This window comes from Hippopotamus amphibius, chromosome 13, assembly GCF_030028045.1.
Source record: "Hippopotamus amphibius kiboko isolate mHipAmp2 chromosome 13, mHipAmp2.hap2, whole genome shotgun sequence".
NCBI lineage: Eukaryota > Metazoa > Chordata > Mammalia > Artiodactyla > Hippopotamidae > Hippopotamus > Hippopotamus amphibius.
This window is the reverse complement of record NC_080198.1, coordinates 44324313-44344926: the sequence shown is the minus strand read 5'-3', so window position 1 is coordinate 44344926 and position 20614 is coordinate 44324313. Positions and strand designations below refer to the sequence as shown.

Here is a 20614-nt window from a genome sequence, read left to right as displayed (position 1 = left end):
AGAAGAAAGTGTATTCTGTCATTTTTGGATGGAATGTCCTATAAATATCAATTAAGTCAAGATGGTCTAATGTGTCATTTAAAGCTTGTGTGTCCTTATTTATTTTCTGTTTGGATGATCTGTCCATTGATGTAAGTGGGGTGTTAAAGTCTCCTACTATTATTGTGTTACTGTCAATCTCCTCTTTTATGGCTGTTAGCATTTGCCTTATGTATTGAGGTGCTCCTGTGTTGGGTGCATAGATATTCACAATTGTTATCTCTTCTTCTTGGATTGATCCCTTGATCATTATGTAGTGTCCTTCCTTGTCTCTTGTAATAGTCTTTACTTTCAAGTCTAATTTGTCTGATATGAGTATTGCTACTCCAGCTTTCTTTTGACTTCCATTTGCATGGAATATCTTTTTCCATCCCTTCACTTTCAGTCTATATGTGTCCCTTCGTCTGAAGTGGGTTTCTTATAGGCAGCGTATGTAATGGTCTTGTTTTTGTATCCATTCAGCCAGTCTGTGTCTTTTGGTTGGAGCATTTAATCCATTTACATTTTAGGTGATTATTGACATGTGTGTTCTTATTACCATTTTCTTAATTGTTTTGGGTTTGTTTTTGTAGATCGTTTCCTTCTCTTGTGTTTCCTGCTTAGAGAAGTTCCTTAAGCAATTGTTGTAAGGCTGGTTTGATGATGCTGAATTCTCTTAACTTTTGCTTGTCTGTAAAGCTTTTGATTTCTCTGTCAAATCTGAATGAGATTCTTGCTGGGTAGAGTATTCTTGGCTGGAAGTTTTTCTCTTTCAGGACTTTCAGTATATCCTGCCATTCCCTTCTGGCCTGCAGAGTTTCTGCGGAAAGGTCAGCTGTTATCCTTATGTGTTTTCCCTTATATCTTATTTGTTGCTTTTCTCTTGCTGCTTTAAATGTTTTTTCTTTGTGTTTAATTGTCGTTAGTTTGATTAATATGTGCCTCACTGTATTTCTCCTTGGGTTCTGTATGGGACTCCTTGCGTTTCTTGGACTTGATTAATTATTTATTTTCCCATGTTGGGGAAGTTTTCCACTATAACGTCTTCAAATATTTTCTCCCACCCTTTTTTTTTCTTCTTCTGGGATGCCTATGATTCAAATGTTGGTGCTCTTAATGTTGTCACCAAGGTCTCTGAGACTGTCTTCCATTCTTTTTATGCTTTTTTCTCTTTCGTGCTCTGTGGCCGTTATTTCATAACCCCATTCTATCTTCCAACTCACTTATTCGTTCTTCTTCCTCAGTTATTCTACTGTTTGTACCATCTAGAGTATTTTTAATCTTGGTTATTTTGTTGTCCATTACTGTTTGTTTGCTTTTTAGTTCTTCTGAGTCCTTATTAACTGTTTCTTGTATTTTCTCTATTTTGTTGTCGAGATTTTGGATCATCTTTACTTTCATTACTCTGAATTCTTTCTCAGGCAGTTTTCCTATTTCCTCTTCATTTATTTGGTCTTGTGGGTTTTTTTCTTGCTTCTTTGCCTGCATAGTGTTTTCTTTGTTTTCTCACATTGTCTAATTTATAGGATTTTCTGTCTCCTTTCCCTATGCTGCCTAGTAGTAATTCCTCTTGTTTCTGCCCTCTGTCCCCTATGGTGGGGTTTGTCCAGTGTCTTGAGTAGGCTTCCTAGCGGGCGGGGGTCTGGTGTCTGCTTTCTGCTGTGTGGCTCTGTGTGTTTTCTCTCTGTTGAGCAGGGCCGTGTCAGGAGGTGTGTTTTAGGGTATCTGTGAGGTTAATATGGCTTTAGGTAGTCTGTGTGCTGATGGGTAGGTTTGTGTTCCTGTCTTGTTTGTAGTTTGGTGTGAGGTCTCCAGCACTGGCAGTTGCAGACAGTCGGACGAAGCTGGGTCTTAGACTCTGATACAGGGCTCCATGAGAGTTCTCTGCAGTTAATCTTCCCTGTGTCTGAGGACTCCCTGGTAGTCTAGCATCCTGCATTCAGTGCTCCCTCCCCAGAGCCTCCTACTTGACTTCTAATGGAGTAGTCTAGACTTCAGAGGTTGCTTGTCCTGGCAATAAAGGGATTTAAAGAAGACTGTTCAAATCTCAGACTAATGGCAGTTTTGATTCAAACAAATACTCAAGGCTGACAAGTACTGACTTGAATAGGTTGGCTTCTCTATGGATGGAAGGTGTTGAAAGGCACATAGAGAAATTCACTATTGAGGAACACACACATCTGGAAAAATCCCACTGTTTGGAACAGTGAATCCCTAAGAGATTTGGAAAGTTAGTTTTTAAAAACCATAAACAAATCATCATCTTGGGCATCAATGGCTTTGGTTAAGAACATATGAAATAAGGTTTAGCATGAGTGTGATTTACATGTCTCAGTGCATTTGAGATTGTTTAGCTTGAATGCCTTTGAGCTGTCTGTAAGCATCCCCAACTCACAGACATTCATTTCTTCTGGGCCATATTGTTGAGGACAATCAATAGTAACTAATGTGTATATATACACACACGTTTTTTGAATGAAGGATCCAGTTTTTGAGCACAGAAATAAAAAAGTTCCTAGACTTGGGAATCTTCATTTTCAAAAAGTGTCCAGTACGTCTCTGTTATTAGGATTTATCTTTAAATGACCTTTGCCACAGATGAATATCTTTTTTTTAAGAAATCAACAACACTAGCATTAAATATTAAAATTCCTTGGATTACTCCATATAGATGTGTTATTTCTACAACAAAAGTAAGTAATGAATGATGGAGTTTTATGATAGAGAGGTCATTAATGCAGGGAAGCTTGCATAGAGTTGTAGTGTTATTTTTTTAAATGGTGTATATGTGGTTTATAAATTCTATGGAAGATTCTAGAATGGGAAGGTGCTGATGAATAAATCATCTAACTCCACAGCAGCAGAATGATAGTCAGTCTTTTGTCTTAGACATTGTAGGCTCTTCTTTTTAACAAGGAGACATAGTACCAGTGAGCAAAGCCATACCAATTTGAAGGGTTAGAACATTTTTTCTGTCACACCCTGTGTCACATTTTGTCATAATAATTTCTGCACTGTGACCTGGAGGTGATTTGGTAAAGAGAATTTTTAGGTTTTTGTCCTTTTTCCTTCTTTATTATTATCTGCATTATTGCCATTTGGCATTGAGTTGTCATTAAAGCATACCATTTTCATGTGATTTCTTAAAATGCAAATTGAGGTTCATCATGGGTCCAGCTGCACTCCCCAAATGATATTTTTAAATCAAGAAATGTTCCACAGCATGATTAATCAATAGTCGTTTTTTGTGTTGGTACTGAAACTGCACAGCTCAGGTGGGATGCAAACCCAGCCAAAACTCAGATTAGGACTTGAACTCACTCTTTTAATTGAAATTGTGCACCTGTTCTCAGGACTGAATGAAGCTCAGGTTCTTTATATCTCAGCACAGAAGGCATTCAGCAAGATGCAAAGTGGTAGGTAAGAAGCAGATTTATTGAGAGATATACATTCCATAGGCAGAGTGTGGGCCATCTCAAAAGGCGAGAGTGGGCCCTGAAATATGGGGTGGTTAGTTTTTATAGGCTCGGTAATTTCATAGGCTAATAAGTGGAACAGTTATTCCAACTGTATTTTGGGGAAGCAGTAGGGATTTCCAGGAATTGATCCACTGCCCACTTCGTGTTCTTTTATGATTGGGCTTGAAACTCTCATGGCGCCTGTGGGTGTGTCATTTAGCATATGCTAATGTATTACAATGAGCATATAATGAGCTCAGGGTCTACTGGAAGTCGAATCTTCTACCATCTTGGGCCTAATAGGTTCTAATAGTTTTTGTTGTATCCTCAAGGGCTCTGTCATTCTTTTAAATTTGTGCCCTGCCCCCTCCCCTTCTGTTTCATTATGATATAGGATTCAAAATTTCTTAGGTCCTAAGGGAACCTAGCTACAATTTTAGATAAAAATCAGTGGTGTTAAAGGAAGAAAATTAAAATGAATACTTTTAAAACGTGTGTTTGGAGAGAGAATCCCCCATCTCTGGGAGGATGTGTGGGTCTCATTGTATGGAGGGAAACCTTCTTTGCAGGTAGGTGCTCCTTCCTTGGAAATACGGTCTGGTGGAAGACAGAGAAAAGCTGTCACCTTGAAACAAGTTCCTGGCCTTTTAATAACCATCAGGCCATGGATGGATCTGTGTGGGATGTTGTTTTTGTTGGTAGGGGTCTAGAAGTGAGTGACCTACAAGCCTGGATGAACAAAGGGAATGGAGGTGGCAGGGTATATAAAATTTATCTTCATGAATAATGAACAGGAATTGGGTGGTAGGTAAGATAAGAGGAGTGAGGGAGAAGCCCAGAGGGGGTCTAGAAGGGGAGGGCGACAGGGCAGGAGCCCAGAGCTTGTGGAGGGAGAAGGTTAGTGAAAAATTCAAAGCTGCAGGTGATTAAAGGATGACTAAAAGCAGGATGTTTCATATTCAATTTTAAATTGTTGGTGTTGCTGTTATAAAATCTGCAACTTCAGTAAAGCATGCTATACATACTGAGAACTTGTGAGACTTTTAAATGTCATCCTTAAGAGGGGACTGTGCATGTATTGTGTCCACGTTAGCATGGCGCAGTGGGAAAGGCGGACATTGATGAAGTCCACCCCAGTGAGAGCCAGCAGAGGCTGTTATTCAGAGCTGCTATATAGCACAGGAGTCAGCACCATCACTTGCATTTCGTAGAGACTCCAAGGCAGGCTGGGGGTGTAAAAACTTTAGGGTAGAAAAGAAGGAAGGCTTAAGGTTTGCGTGTGCCCTGATTGCCACGGGGGAACTGGAGTCAAGCTGATTAGAAACAGAGCATCCTATGTGATTTGGGTAGCGGAGCATGTTTAGGTTTCTCTGGTTGGTCTTGAGTCGAAGGGAACACGGTACAAAAAATAGTGAAGCTGGCAGTTATCGACCAAGTCCTAGCCATCCTGAGCTGATGGCTGCAGCCATTGTGATGTGGCTTCCATGGCTGTTCCAGCAGAGGTTGTGTCTGGAGTCTTTTTGTCATAGATAATCTGACCACTGTTCATTTGTATATTCAGTCTCTCGGAAGCAAACATCAGGAGAAGATGAAAAGCAGATAAAATGCTAGGGTCAGTGAGGTAAAAACTCAAGAGTTGGCAGTGAACCATGGAAAGTAAATAAGCCCTTGAACATTCCTGTAAATCTTGGAGAGGAGTCTAGATTTCTTACAGCATGCAATGCTAAAACTTATTTCCTTAAAACTCATTTTGGGGTGATGTCAGCTGACAACTAGGATACAAAATCAAATTAGTTTTTTTTTTTTTTTTGAGAAATTAGCATTCTGTAGGACAATTACCTTTTATTTTTCAAAACTTTCTTTTTACATCTTATTGGTATTAATAGGATAAATTAGTATGTATAGAGGTATAGTAGTGATATAAAAATGGACCCAGAAAACTCTCAAGTATTTGATTTACTCATATATTCATAAGTACTTTTTGCAAATCAACCTGTTTAAATGAAGCACTGAGAATACACTAGGGCGCTAGAATCAGGCCCTGCTCTGAATTGGTTCAGTATTGGTTGAGAAGAAGGGGCCAATAGGGAAAGCAAAGATTGGACTGTAGTTGATTGGACTGTGTTGGTGGTATGCATGGGGCGTGCCGAGAGCCCTACTCCGTCTAACAGGGTCTGGAGATGACTTTTTAGAGGAGGCAGTTCTTGAGCTAAATCTTGAAGGCAAGTAGGAATCAACTCTTGATGGGTGAGGAGTAGGTTTTATAGGTAGAAAAAAAATCATGTATGCAAAGGGAGAGGAGTGTGAAATGATTTCATAAGTCATTTTAAGGTTTCTCCCAGTATTATTTTGAGAAACTTATATAGTAATTTACTTGGAAATACTTAACCTTTCACAAGAGGTGTGAAATTATATGCCTGAATTAGTTTTTTTTTTTTTAAATTGAAGTATAGTTGATTTACATTGTTGTGTTAGTTTATGGTATACAGCAAAGGATTCAGTTGAGATATATATATATTCTTTTTCAGATTCTTTTCTAATATAGTTTATTAGGAACTATAGATACTGAATATGGTTCCTTGTTTATTTTATATATATATTAGTGTGTATCTGTTAATCACAAACTCCTAATTTATCCCCACCCCCTCCCACCCTTTCCCCTTTGGTAATCTTTATTTTCTATGTCTGTGAGTCTGTTTGCGTGAGTTAGTTTTAATCTCTGTCCTAGGAGGGCTCTGTTTCTATGTGAAGTACACGTTCAGGAATATATCCTCCAGGGGTGACTGGTTAACATTTGCAAGACAGCTCAGAAGTTCACCCTTGTGAGGTGTCTTTATCTTGATGACCCTTTTGTTAGAAAGATTTTTCTTTTCCTTTGTGAAATTAGTCCTTTTTTCAAGATATGTGGATTGGCTAGAAATATTGTGCAAGTGGCCCACCCTTGAAAGGGTTCAAGAATCCAGTGAGCCCAGCCGAGTGGTGTTCTTGGCATTGGACTCTAATTCGTTGCTGTGTTTTGTATGTTGGAAGCCTTGGGCGGTCTGCTGAGCTTCGCAGACTCAGTCTCAGAACAATGTTTTTAAATGCAGAAAGCAAATTAAATGAAATGCACAGGGTTATATAGGAGACCATTTGCACTGAAAAATAGTGATCAAAATATTTTTTAAAGGGAAGAAATTGGCCCCACTGCTGGACCCAGGTAATCGTCATGACTGTGTTTCTGAGAGCTGTTTTCCGTGTTTGCTCCCCCCGCACCCCCAGAACACTTCGGGCGCCCTTGGAGCGGCTCTCTTTTATTTTGCAGCAGTCCCCTTCTCTGCGCAAGCAAGTGTGACCTCCAGAGATCTGCGGCCAGAGGCTGAGGCTAGACATTTTGCTTCATCTGTCATCTTGAGACAATGTCTCAGTTTAGAGTTCCTTTCTCATCTCTGACTGGAATCTTGCAAATTATATGTCTGGATGATTGTTTTCATTTGCATCTGAATGTTTTCATATTAAATTGAGTAAATTACTCTAAATATCTCAGAAAAAAAAAGGCTAAGGCATTGTGTGGCCTTTAAATCTAACTTCTGGCAGCTGTTTATTTCAAGGGCAATGGCAACAACAACAAAATGCCCCCCACCTCTTCCAAGAAACTGGCTTATCTATACATCCCTATTTATGTGATGTTAGCTATCGTATACTTGTGTGTATATGTATTTGTAAATGGGCTCATTTCCCTTCTGACCCTTAGTGGCCATTAAGTTGTGATAGTCATAGTGATAAAATCTCCTTACCTACATATTGTGAGCTCATCTAAATCATTTATTTTGTGTATTTGTGTGTGTATATGTATTATATACACACACAATTATTGTTTGTAAATGTTGGGATGTGTTAATTATGCAATTTTTTTCCTGCATTTTGTTGAGAGTAGATACTCTTCTGATTCGTATGGGAATTTATTGAAATGTTTTATTTTTTCTTACACTTCCTTTGTTAAATTTGCTTTCTGTTTTCTTCCTTAAACACTGCTCCAGGAACTAAAGATGTTTCTTTTCTCTAGTCCCCGAAGTAACTAACATTTTAAAAGTTTTATTTTCATGTTGAATCTTTGTATATTTAAGTGAACATTTTGCCAAAATATATGTGGTCTCCTTTTTCTTGTTAGGATTTTAAGAACAACAATCTCTTCCTGAAAAATATTATTTCAATCTATTCTGATCTATGTAGTTATTGAGTAGAATATAAATAAAACTGATGAAATAGTTCTTCATGTTTTATATCCTTTGCCTGATTTGACTTGCTAAACATGCAGACATTTTCAGTGTAATTCTGTTTTTCAGTTCATGTCTTAATGGGTAGCTTTCATTTGATAATTAACTATCATAGCTCAGCAAAAACATGAATCAAAGGTGAAAAGTCAAATAATCTTCTAAATTTTGTTGTAGCCTTCATTAACGAATTATAAAAAGCATTTTATTGGGAGCTCCCTGGTGGCCTAGTGGTTGCGATTCCAGGCTTTCATTGCCATGACCTGGGTTCAGTCCCTGGTGGGGGAACTGAGATCCCGCAAGCTGCCAAAACAAACAAACAAACATCCAAATAAACAGAAAAGCATTTTTTTTTCCATTACCATCCTCCACCTGTTACTTCTTCTCAAAGATCATTCTCGATTGGAAAGATTAAATTTGTATCATCTTGGGATACTATTGTAATTGCCTTGAGTTATTCAGAGGAAAACTATGTTAGTTTAAAAATTAAATAATATTGTAATTAAATAGAATTTCTTCTTTTAAGACTTATGAAATACATTTTTAATACAGAAATTTACATTTAGTGTGTATTTAAGATTATAGGTGTTATTTCAGGATACACAGTGTCATGCTGCCTATATCGTTTTGCAGGTTGGTTGTTTTCATTAAATATAATGAAATAGAAATGTAATGATTTATCCACTCTGCTTTTTCACTCCTGAAATCAGATCTGCAATGAGTGTTTTTAAATATGTCACGTAGAAGCTGAATTGCTGAGTTGTATGCTGTGTTCATCTTCAGCTTTGGCTGGCATTGTGAAATTGTTCTTCCAAGTTATAGTACCGACTTACTGATTTTTTTGCGGTATGTGAGTACTCATTTCCCCCAGTCTTGGTATTACATGATTTTCTGATTGGATTTGTGTAAATTGATATCTCAGTTTTGTTATACCTTTCATTTCTCTGATTATTAGTAGAGTTGAGTAGTTTTTTTTAAAGATTTCTTTTGATATGGACCATTTTAAAAGTCTATTGAATTTGTTTTCAATCTTGCTTCTGTTTTATGTTTTGGTTTTTTGGCCGTGAGGCATGTGTGGTCTTAGCTCCCTGACCAGGGATTGACCCCATACTCCCTGCACTGGAAGGTGAAGCCTTAACCACTGGACCGCCAGGGAAGTCCCTAGAGCGGAGGAGTTTTGATATAGTTGTTGGCTAGTTGGGTATTCCCCTTGGGGAACCCCCTGTTCACGGATCCTGCATATTCATCCATTGTCAGGTAGAGGGACTGCAGAACTTTCTTGTAGCCATTGGCTTTTCTTCTTTCTCATTTTGTTTATGAGGACTCGTCTTATACAAATATTTTTCATTTTAACGTCAAATTTGTCAGTATTTTCTTTTTAGTTTGTACTTTTTAGGTATCACTTAAAAAGCCTTTCCTACTCTAATATCATAAAACCTGTACTCTCTCATATTTTCCTTTAAGAGCTTTTGTTTTAACTATCAGACCTTTAAGCCTCCAGTATTTTTTTTTTTTTAGTGTTCTGGTATTTTTTTACCAAATAGACAGCTAAACTGTACCTATCCCTTCAGTAAATAATCTATATGTTTTTCCACTCTTGGTAGTACTGTATCCGCCCCTTACTGAGTTCCCATACGTGTGTGTTTCTAGGCTCTATGTTCTGCTCCATGAATCTCTTTTTCTAGCCCTTCGCTTATACCATCATATTTATTTCCATCACAGTAAACCTGGAAACTTGAGAAGGTGAACCAAATCTGCCTCCTGCTTGTTTGAAAATTTTCCATTATTCTTGACCCTCTCCTTTCCAAATACATTGTAGAATCAGTGTGAGGAGTTCATGCAAACCTTGTTGGAATATTTATTTGTATTATATTGGAATTACAGATTAATTTGCACAGAGTTGAGCTCTCTGAGACTTCTCATCAATGACTATATTTTACCTTTATTTATTTTTTCTCTAACATATAGATCTGAGTGTCTGACCTGTGTCATTTTCCTTCTTTCTGAGAAACTTCTTTTAACATTTCTTGCAAGGCAAGTCTACCGGCAAAACATTTTTTCAATTATTGTGTGTGTGAGAAAGTCTTTATTTTTCCTTTTACTCTAGAGGTATAATTTCACTCAGAATTCTACGTTGGTGGGTTTTTTTTCTCTCTCTCAACACTTCAAGTATTTCACTCCAGCATGATGTATCAGGTAAAATGAACTGAGATCAGTGAGCTGTTAGTGTGAAGCTCCATGTTTATCTGGCTAGGAGCCAGGCTGTGTTTACTGTTTGCTGTACCTGTAGGTTTCAGAGGCTAAAATTGCCCGTTAAGTCCTTTTTTGTCTCTCCTGTCGTCTTTGGGTTCCCCTAATAATTCCTTCTGAAATAAAGCCCGTGTCTTGCAGCTCTTTTAGTTGTAACTCCATCTTATTACACAGGAGCCCTGATGATGTTGTGGTGAGGCAGTGTGTGAGGAGGGGCAAGGGGGTGCATTCCATAGCCCCTGTGATTTTATCTCATTCCTTTTCTGAGCCTGTGTGCCTGGGTTGTGACTTTCACAACTTTAACTTCTCAGCCCTCCTCTCCCTCCCCTCCCTCTGCCAATTGATGAGACAGGAAGGCTTAGGGGCACTGGAGTTGGATATTTTTTCCCCCTAGCTCAGTCAGGTTTTGGTGAAACCCCAGTAGGTTAGGCTTTTGTATAATAGTGTCTCTTCAGTCCAGGCCTTTGTTAAGGAGAAAAGAATGCTCTGAACATATTTCAAAATAGTTTTTCCTTCTCTCTGCCAGAAGTACGAAGGGATTTCTTTCTGGTCTTCAGCCTGAGCATCTGGTGTGGCTCTGGGAGGTAGAACGCCTTGGAGTATGGTGGCTGCACAAAGGCTGGGCCTCCCGGAGGCTCTATCTCTTCCAGCTCAGACACCAACAGTTAGTCAATTACCCTTCAAGTTTTTGTACCAGTTGCTGGCTCCAGTGGTGGTTTCCACTCCTGTTAAGCTATGATTCTCTGTCTTTGCCTGTATTTCCAGTTTTGGGGGACAGATGGTTTGCCCTGTGACTTTAATTCTCTGGTATATCTGAGAAGAGTTGTTGATTTTCAGTTTCTTTAGCTTTTTTCTTGTTGTGAGCATGGTTGTGACAACTTTCAAGCTTTTTTCAGAAGTCCATCAATGACTATCATACCTGTCAATATTTTATATATATATTTTTTCCTGTAAAAGTCATGATATCATAGATACCTTAGAATTTTATTACTGTTGTAAATGGCACCTTTTTCTAATTATATTATTTGATTGGTTGTGGTAGGCATGTTGGAAAACTATTGATTTTTTTGTGTATTCATCTTTTGACAGTTGTGCATTTTGGACTATGCTGAATTGTTGGTTTTCCAACTTATTAAGCTGGACACGTAGATAATTGATTTCAGTCCTACTCCTCTCTTAACATACTCTCGTAAACCTTCAAGATAGGTGTTGAGTATGTTGGTAGGGGTTGATAGTGGGATATATTTCTCTTCTTTGCATAGTTTTTGCTTTCGATGTACCTGGGAGTTTAGAGTTCTCAAAATTCCTTAGGGAAGCTTGATGTCTGTGCTTGGAGTGATGTGGTATCACTTAATGGAAGAGGGTTAACAAAACATCTGTGGTTCTTAGGGTTCTTGTACAAATATCTAGATACGATGTTATGTGGAAAGTTATTTTGTGGAGTGGCGCTAGAACAGGGTGACACCAGTGGGCCACTACCCATGTGTGGAGATCCTTACCTGTGTAGGGTATCCTTTTGTTGGTTTGGACAGCAAGAGGGTGGTGTTGGGCTGCGGACCGCTTCTCCTGCCCTTTTATCAGTGTGGTGAGAACAAACACACATCTTAGAATCAGGAGTCAATTCAGCTATAAACAACGGGGATTTCATTTATTGTCACCAAAATAGTTCACCAAATGAGACGGTCAGAATTAGACTGTGGAAGTGATTTGTCCTTTCTTCATCACGCCCTTTCATCTGGAGGGTAAGCTGTTATTTTGGAGGAGGTTTCAAACCATAGTTGATTGTGCTCTGTCTGATATAACTAGAAAATCATGCGGGTGGTTTGTGTAACGCATTGAGATCTTTTGAATATATTTCTAAAATTCACCAAGATTAATTTGTCATAGCACTTTGATATATTTGCAAAAACGTGAAGATTATGTATCTCCTTTTTCTCCAACATTTTGGTCATTGTTTAGTTTCAACTTGACTAATGATCACCAGCTTATATTTATTAATTTGATGGTTTAATGTCAACCCATGCCAACCAGATTTTGTATTATATACTAAAGTTCTTTTCATAAACTCTGAAGGCGGATAAACTACTGTCTTGATGATCATAATGTCATTTTGACCTGAGGACTGTTTTGGATTTGAATGAGCTTGGTGGTTTATTAAATGTCATGCATAGTTTAAATCCTGGGTAAATTTAGCTGTTGATATGTTTCACTCCTTTGCCTAATGATTCTGTCAGTGGAGAAGGCATGGGTAGTGAATGATATTGTAATAGGGGTGGGGCGGGCACGAGTGACCTTTAGCGTGTGACCCCTAGTGGGGTGGTTGGATGTCCCGCTCCGCCAACCGTCCACCTCCCAGTGGTCCACGCATAGCAGAGTTCGGTGAGAGGCGGATGGCAGCTTTCTCCCCAGGGCCCTCCAGGCCCTCTGGCCTCTGGCAGCAGGTGAGCTGGGGGCCCGGGGACAGGCCGAGGACAGTATCCTGCAGCGCTGCAGAGTCCTCGCCACGGCCACCCACTGGCCAGGCCCAGGCCTTGAGGTGGGGGCGAACCTCTCCCCCATACCCACCTCCGTGACCTAATGGCATCGGCAGTCTCCACGGCTCGCAGTCCGCGGGACCTGGCCCCCGATTTGGGTGGCCTGAGGGCCGGCAGGTTCCTGGGCGCCTGGCTCCCCCAGTGACGATGCCTGGGCAGGGTCTGGGGACCCGGCACGAAGAGCGCCACCAGCTGAGATCCGCCTCCGCAGCTGGGCTGAGTGCGGGCGGGAGGACCCAGACTGGGTTCTGGACCAGCGCTCCCGGGTCGGGTGACCAGCCCGTGCAGGGACCCCTCCTCTTAGCCAGTCCTGGACTTTAGAGGGTAAAAGTTGAGCCTTGGGACCTTGGCCTTTCTTGTCAGAACAGAGAATAACATTTGTTTGGTGGAAGATTTTAGGCACATTGTGACCTGACTGTGACCTGACCTCAAGAACAAAGGATTTGACACCAAGAAGTTTGCAACCAACTAACCATGCCCATCTGTCACCTTGCTGAAAGCTTTCGGAAAGTTCAAAGTTTTTTAAGGCATGAGCCACCTGTCTCCTTGCGGGGCCCTGAAGTAAACCTTTCTTTGCTCCAAACTCTGACGTTTCGGTATTGTTTGGCCTCACTGTGTGTCGGGCACATGGACTTGCGTTCAGTAACAATATCAGTTTTTTGTTTGTAGGGATTTGAACCAAGTCTTTTATGTTTTTCCTTTTAGGTGGTTGATTATATCCTGCCACCCTTGGTCTCCTTGGTTCAAAGCCAGAATGGTAAGTGTGACCACATCAACGAGAATTCCATCAGTTACACATTCTGTTTTCATTCTATCTCCATGTGGTCACGTTCTTGGCATTTCTTTTTCTTTCAAGTGGAGTGGAGACTCTTCAGCTTGCGGCTGCTCTCAGAAACCACATCTCTGCTCGTGAACCAGGAGGCTGGCGACGGCAAGAAGGAGGCGAATGTGGACTCTGACAGCAATCTTCTGGCTCTCATTAGAGATGTCTTACTTCCCCAGTAAGTCCCATGCCCTGCACTCAGGGTGCCCAGGATGGTTCTGTCAGATGAGGTCCAGTGATGCACTTGGGGCTCAGGGTCCTTGTATTTTTGTCCATGTGCTTACGCACTCACTGTGAAAGAGGTCTAGAAAGAGAGGCAGTAGCTAGTATGCTGCATGGGACCCAGGAGAATCTGAGTCCATCTTCAGAAGACATCCATTTAGAACTTTATCTGTTTTCTACAAGGCACATGACTGAAGTTTTGCAGATTTAAAAGCGTTTGTGGTCAGAGGGATAAAGTTTATTATTCAAGGTCAACATGACAAGATTTCTAAACATAGAATTGGGACTTTTCCTGGACCTACTGAGGAATAATAGAGATGGAAAGAAATCATCCTTCCCTTCTCTCCAAACTCTTGGAATGGAAACTAAGTTTAGTTAAAAACAGGATATTTTGGGGGTGGAGGGGATAGTGGCAGAACAGCTAATGAGTATTAATTAACAGAAGGGTTTTTTTTTTCCCTTTTACTCCATTGCTCACATAACAAACACACAGTAGGATGACTACTAAGTGCACCCAGTGCAAGTCTGTTAAGCTCTAGAATGGCACCTTATAATTCAGGCAACACTAAATTTTATCAAACAAAAGAATTGAACTTAAAGAAAGTGCATGCCACATATCACTATTAAATAAAGTTTTTACAAAATTAAGCAAATGTTGGCAAGTGTGTCGGGCATTAATGCGCATGCCTGATACTGCTTCCTCAGGGCCTGGGCTGCAGTCTGAGTCAGTTCAGCAAGTTTTCAAGGATGGCAGCTCCATCAAATGCTCCCCAATATTTTGTTAAACTTGTCAAGATCTGTTCTCATTAAATTTTTTTTTTCACATAGAGAAACCACCTCTAATTATATCCTGAAGAGCTCAACCACTCCTTGTTGGCTTAGGAAGGTATTTTACAAAATGTGTAGCCAATGTGTGACAACCCTTCTCCCAGCTGAGGGAACCTGTATTGACTGACAGGAGCTTGACCTGTGATGGCTTGATTTGTAAGGCTAGCCCCTTGGTTCTTTTTGTTTCCTGTGCTTCTTGCAGTTGGTTTCAGGGAGACTCCTGGTAACATATACAGTAAGAATACTTTTGATACCCAAAGTAAAAAAATGATCATATAAAAAAAATTAAACTTTGTCATGTGGAGCTTTCTCAGTGAGAAACTATCAATGAATATATTTTTGGTTGCATTTGTTGTGTATGTGTGTGTGCGTGTATGGTTTGTACACATGGGTAAATATAAGATTCAAATCTTGTTTCATGGGATTAATTAATGCTTTCAGTGCCATTTTACACTTAACTATTTACATGTAACCATATGCATCTTTCTGACAACAAAATGCCTAAAAGTGTAGTTTTTGTGCAAAATGTGGGCTATAAAAGATGTTCTTTGGGTATCTGCTGCCCGACAACTGGTACTGAAGCATCCTGTCCCCAAGAGAGACAGGATTTCCTCCAACAAGACTTTTCAGTTTAAGATAGTTTGTTAACACTCATGCACGTTTGAAATAAAATCTCATCATTTGTAAAGTCTGCCCACCTTTGGAACAGTTCGTAGTATAAAAAGTATTAAATCTATAATTTAGTGCTCCTATCATATTCATTTGAACTGTAATAAATAATATGTATTTCCTTTAATGTGCATCTTTACCTTTTCCAGAGATGAGAGGAATTAAAGAGGAAAACACAAATGTAAACCACATGGCAATTTAAGAACAAATGTAATGTAGATGAGCTTAGGTTTTTATTATGCAATTTGAAATGCACTTTGGATAATGGTATGGGGATTTATTGGGATGTAGTGTGGAATGTTTTCAAAGCTTGTGTACTGATTCTGATGCAAAGTGCGGGTCTTGGCTGGACATTTAATTCTCTAAGCCTCAGTTTCCTCATCTATAAATGAGGGTAATAGTAGCTAATTCAGAAGATTCAAAAATGAGGATTAAATGGGATCCTTCTTGTCAAGCACTTGGTACAATGTGAGGGACGTAGTACGTTCTTGACAAGCATGTAGCACCACCACTGTATCATTAGAGACATTATTATAATCTCTCCTATTAAACTGTTACATGAAGATTGTAACGGTACAATAATAGTAATGGTACATACTTCATAGAAGTGGCCCTTAAATAGATATTGATGATCGTGTCACCTGGCATATGTAGTAAGGGCTCAGTAAATATTATGTAAAAATTTTTAAAAAATGAAATATAAGTGATGCATTCATTTACTTTTTATACTGGAAAACTAGAAACATTGACAAGGAATTTGGTCTTTGAAGATAGCTCTTGGTAATTATAAGTTGAGAAATGCTCATAATGGAAAATTCATGTTTTTCATTGAGTATGTGCATCTAACGGCTTAATAATAATGAAATTTCTAGAGTTTTCGGGAGCTATATAGCACCTGCTTCAGTGTGCAAATAGACATATTTATGTCAATCCTTTTTTTTTTCAAATTTATTTATTTATTTTTTTTTGAGGTACACCAAGTTCAATCATCTGTATTTATACACATATTCCCGTATTCCCTCCCTCCCTCAACTCCCCCTCACCCTCCCCATCCCAGTCCTCTAAGGCATCATCCATCCTCAAGTTGAACTCCCTTTGTTATACAGCAACTTCCCACTGGCTATCTATTTTACAGTTGGTAGTATATATATGTCTGTGCTACTCTCTCACTTTGTCTCAGCTTCCCCTTCACCCCCCGCCCCCTCCCAAACCTCGAGTTTTCCAGTCCATTCTCTGTATCTGCATCCTTGTTCTTGTCTTGTCACTGATTTCATTGGTACCATTTTTAGATTCCGTATATATGAGTTAGCATACAATATTTGTCTTTTTCTTTCTGGCTTACTTCACTCTGTATGACAGACTCTAGGTCTGTCCCCCTCATTACATATAGCTCCATCTCATTCCTTTTTATAGTTGAGTAATATTCCATTGTGTATATATGCCACATCTTCTTTATCCATTCATTTGTTTGTGGGCATTTAGATTGCTTCCATGTCCTGGCTATTGTAAATAGTGCTGCAATAAACACTATGGTACATGTTTCTTTTGGGATTATGGTTTTCTTTGGGTATATGCCCAGTAGTGGGATTACTGGATCATATGGTAGTTCTATTTTTAGTTTTTTAAGGAACCTCCAAACTGTTTTCCACAGTGGCTGTACCAACTTACATTGCCACCAACAGTGCAGGAGAGTTCCCTTTTCTCCACACCCTCTCCAACATTTGTTGTTTCCAGATTTTGTGATGATGGCCATTCTGATTGGTGTGAGGTGATACCTCATTGTGGCTTTGACTTACATTTCTCTGATGATTAGTGATGTTGAGCATCTTTTCATGTGTTTGTTGGCCATCTGTATGTCTTCTTTGGAGAAATGTCTATTTAGGTCTTCTGCCCATTTGTGGATTGGGTTATTTGCTTTTTTGGTATGAAGCTGCATGAGCTTCTTGTATATTTTGGAGATTAATCCTTGTGCCTATGTTTTTCCTCTAGGAGTTTTATAGTGTCTGGTCTTACATGTAGGTCTTTAATCCATTTGGAGTTTATTTTTGTGTCTGGTGTTAGGAAGTGTTCTAATTTCATTCTTTGACATGTAGCTGTCCAATTTTCCCAGCACCACTTATTGAAGAGGCTTTTTTCCATTGTATATTCATGCCTCCTTTGTCAAAGATAAGGTGTCCATATGTGAATGTCAATCCTTTTAATTTCGTTAATGTTTTAATCCTTCTTTGACCTTAAATAATACTTTGGATAAAGCCAAGCTGACAATCTTTTCAATCTTTTCACTTGAAAATGCTGTATTAGTTAAGATGATTTTATTTGCAAACAGTAGTACTTAACTCAGACCAGCTTGCAAAGTAATTATTTGGTCACATAACCAAGAAGTCAGACTTGTGCTGGTGTCAAATAAAGCTGGATTCAGGGGTTTGAATTATGTCTACAGCACTGTGGGTATGTCTCTTTCTCACCATGTCTACTCTGCTTACATCTATGTGGCTTTATTCTCAGACAGGCTCTTTCTACTTAGTGGTTAAATGATTCCTGGGTGATGATCCTAGGGAAGGAGTGCATGTCTTTTCTAATAGCTGTTGCAAAATTTTCAGGGAGCACAATAATTTAATCTTGTTAAATACCAAGTAATACCTGTGTTCCTGGTGCTTATCAGAACTGCAGTGTGATATGAATGAAAACTTGGTTGTAAGAATAAATATCATATTAAAATAAATATTAGTTATGGTTCTCAGAGAAACAGAACAAATAGAATGTGTGTGTTTGTACACATATATATATATAGAGAGAGAGAGAGAGAGAGAGGGATTTGTTATAAAGAATTGGCTCACGTGGATATGGAGGCCAAGAAGTCGTAAGATCTGCAGTCTGCTGGGACCCAGGAGAGCCAATGGTACAGTTCCAGTTTGAGTATGAAGGCCCGAGAACCAGGAGAACTGAGAGAATAAGTACCAGTCTGAAAGCTGACACGCTGGAGACCCAGGAAGAGTCAATGTTTCCATTCAAGTTCAAAGCCAGCAAAAGACCCATGTCCCAGCTCAAGGAAGTGGGGCAGGAGGAGTTCCTTCCTACTCAGTCTTTTTGTTCCATTTTGGTCTTCAGTTGATTAGGTGAGGCCCACCCACGTTAGGGAGGGTAATCAGCTTTACTCAAGTCTACACCCAAATGTTAATCTCATCCAGAAATACTCTCACTGACACACCCAGAGTCATTGGTGACACACCAATAATCACACATTGGTGGCCTGTGGCCCAGTCAAATTGACACATTGCCCCGTCTATCATAGATACCACAAGTGAACGTCTTACTATGTAAAATGTGAATATCAAAGAACTGTTACCTTGTCTCACTGTGCATGCTTTGCTTTCTAAAGAGATGAGCTTCAGTTGTAAGTATTTGTTTAGTGTCTTTTGTATGTGGAGGATTATGTAATACCGCTTATAGAGAGATGGTATTTGAGCTAGACTTTGAAAGCTGGGTCTGGTTGGATAGAAGAGGAGCGGGTACCCCAGGCAGGAATGGGGTAAGCAGAGGTGTGGAAGAGGTAGAGTAATGGGCAGCAAGCAGCCCAGCTTGTCTCCAGCAGAAATCTGCACGTGAGAGTTCCGTGAAGTAAGCTTGGGAGAAAATGTTTTCTCTCTCCATCAGCCCGTTTATTCACTGATACTTATTGAATCCAACTTATTTCACAGGCATGTTTCTAATAATAATGACCAAGATAGGCACCGCCTCTGCCTTTGTGGACTGTATTGTCTGGTACAGCCAGATAGTTTGTAAATTAATCAGTTTTTTAAACTTAAAAAGTTTGTAAGTCATAAATGTTTGCTTAAGTATGTAAATTAAATAAATATCCAAGCTGTCTTTCTTAAACTGTGGGCCTACACCATGTTTATAAACGTGCTGTGGAAAACATGTTCCTTCTGAAACATTCTGTGTACTTACTCTTCCTTTGCTTTTGAGTTTCACCCGTTCAACTTTTTTAAGCTCAAGCTTTCTCAACATTTTATGACATTAGGACTCTACTTCCTACGGCTTATCTGTTAACATCGCCTGGAGCTCTAGATTCCTTTGATCATAGTCTTTAAATACTGTTACAAGATGGGCATTTCCATGTCAGGAACAAGAAGGGGATGCTCACCATCAAAACTTTAACTTTGGATTGCAAGTATTGACCAATTATACCAGAAAACTGAACTCTTTTCTATTAGTTTTTCTATTGATGCATAACAAGTTAACACAAACTTAGTGGCTGAAATCGACATCCATTGATTAGGTCACGCTCTGTAGGTCAGAAGTCTGACTTTGTGCCACTGGGCTCTTTGCTCAGAATCTGTCCTTGTGTGAAGATTCCGGGAGGAGTCTGCTTCCAGGCCCAGGCTGTTGGCAGAATTGTTTCTTGTGGTAATAGTTTCTCAGGGCTGCTGTAACAAATTACCACACGCCGACTGGCTTAAAACAACGGAAGTGTATTCTTTCACAGTTTAGGAGGCCAGAAGTCTGACATCAAGGTGTCCGCAGGGTTAGTCCTCCCAGCGTCTGGTGGCCGCCGGGCGCCCTGGGTGTGTGGCAGCATCCCTCCAGTCTGTGTCTGTGTTCAGAAGGCCTCCTCCCCTGTGTGTCTGCCTCACATGCGCTTCTGCTTCTCTCTCGTAAGAACATCTGTCATTATATTTAGGGCCTATCCTAAATTCAGGGCAGTCTCACCTTGAGATCCTTCACTACATCTGCAAAGACCCTTTTCCCATATAAGGTCACATTCACAGGGGGTCAGGACTTGGACATATCTTTTGGGGGCCATTATTCATCGCTGTACACAGTTGCGGGACCGAAGCCCCTGTTTCTGTGCTGCCTCGCATTCTTTCAGGTGCCTGAAATTCCTTTCATGTGGCCCCTCCCCCTTCAGGTCAGCAGCGGTTTGTGAACCCCCCTTCCTGCTTGCCATGACTCTGACCTCCTCTTTGCCCACCGGCTTAAGAAAGGTGTCTGCTTATCAAAGCTGGTGACATTGGTCGTTGGTAATCTGGATCTTGTGATTAGAACATATTTGTATTCAAATCTTGGCCCTGCCATTGACTTGGTGTGTGTGCCCTCACGTCCTCCTTCCCCCATCCCTTCTTTCCGTTTCTCCTCCTTCAAGATAGTTGGAATGTCAGGAACATAACTGTTACCTGTGTGATTAATGAGAAAAAGTTTTTTTCTGGGAAGAAAGATAAACCGCATATACTCAGAAAATTACCATGATTCTTTTTCAGCAGAGACAAGATTTAATTTTAAAGGTTCATGCAGAATAAAAGAGGCAGTATTTAATGGAACTTAAGTCCAGAGTGACCTTATTAATAAAAATCAGCACCTCTCAGAAGTTTTATATCAAAGTCATCAGTGAAATCTTAACACTAAAAGTAGTCTTCTGCTGGCTGTCTGAACTTTTTTTTCTGACACTTGTTTCATAAGGGGAGGGCATTGCTCTTTCAGTATTGAGCTATAAATGGGACTAGATCCTCCACTCAGGAAACACATCATTACTCTTAGGGAAGAGGAATTTCTAATATTCAT

At 39.8% G+C, this 20614-nt stretch overlaps 1 protein-coding gene across 11 annotated transcripts in view; it reads left to right on the top strand.

Annotated features, from left to right (window-relative positions):
- The window catches only part of ULK4 (unc-51 like kinase 4), a 559288-nt gene that overhangs the window by 185170 nt on the left and 353504 nt on the right, over positions 1-20614 (top strand). For all 11 annotated transcript variants that reach the window (XR_009048679.1, XR_009048678.1, XR_009048680.1 and 8 more), the window contains 2 exons: positions 13219-13270; positions 13370-13514. Coding sequence is in view for 8 of the 11 variants with exons in the window: in XM_057704482.1 (XP_057560465.1) it covers positions 13219-13270; positions 13370-13514 (197 nt within the window). In the remaining 3 variants the exon portion in view is untranslated. The remainder of the gene's footprint in view (positions 1-13218; positions 13271-13369; positions 13515-20614) is intronic.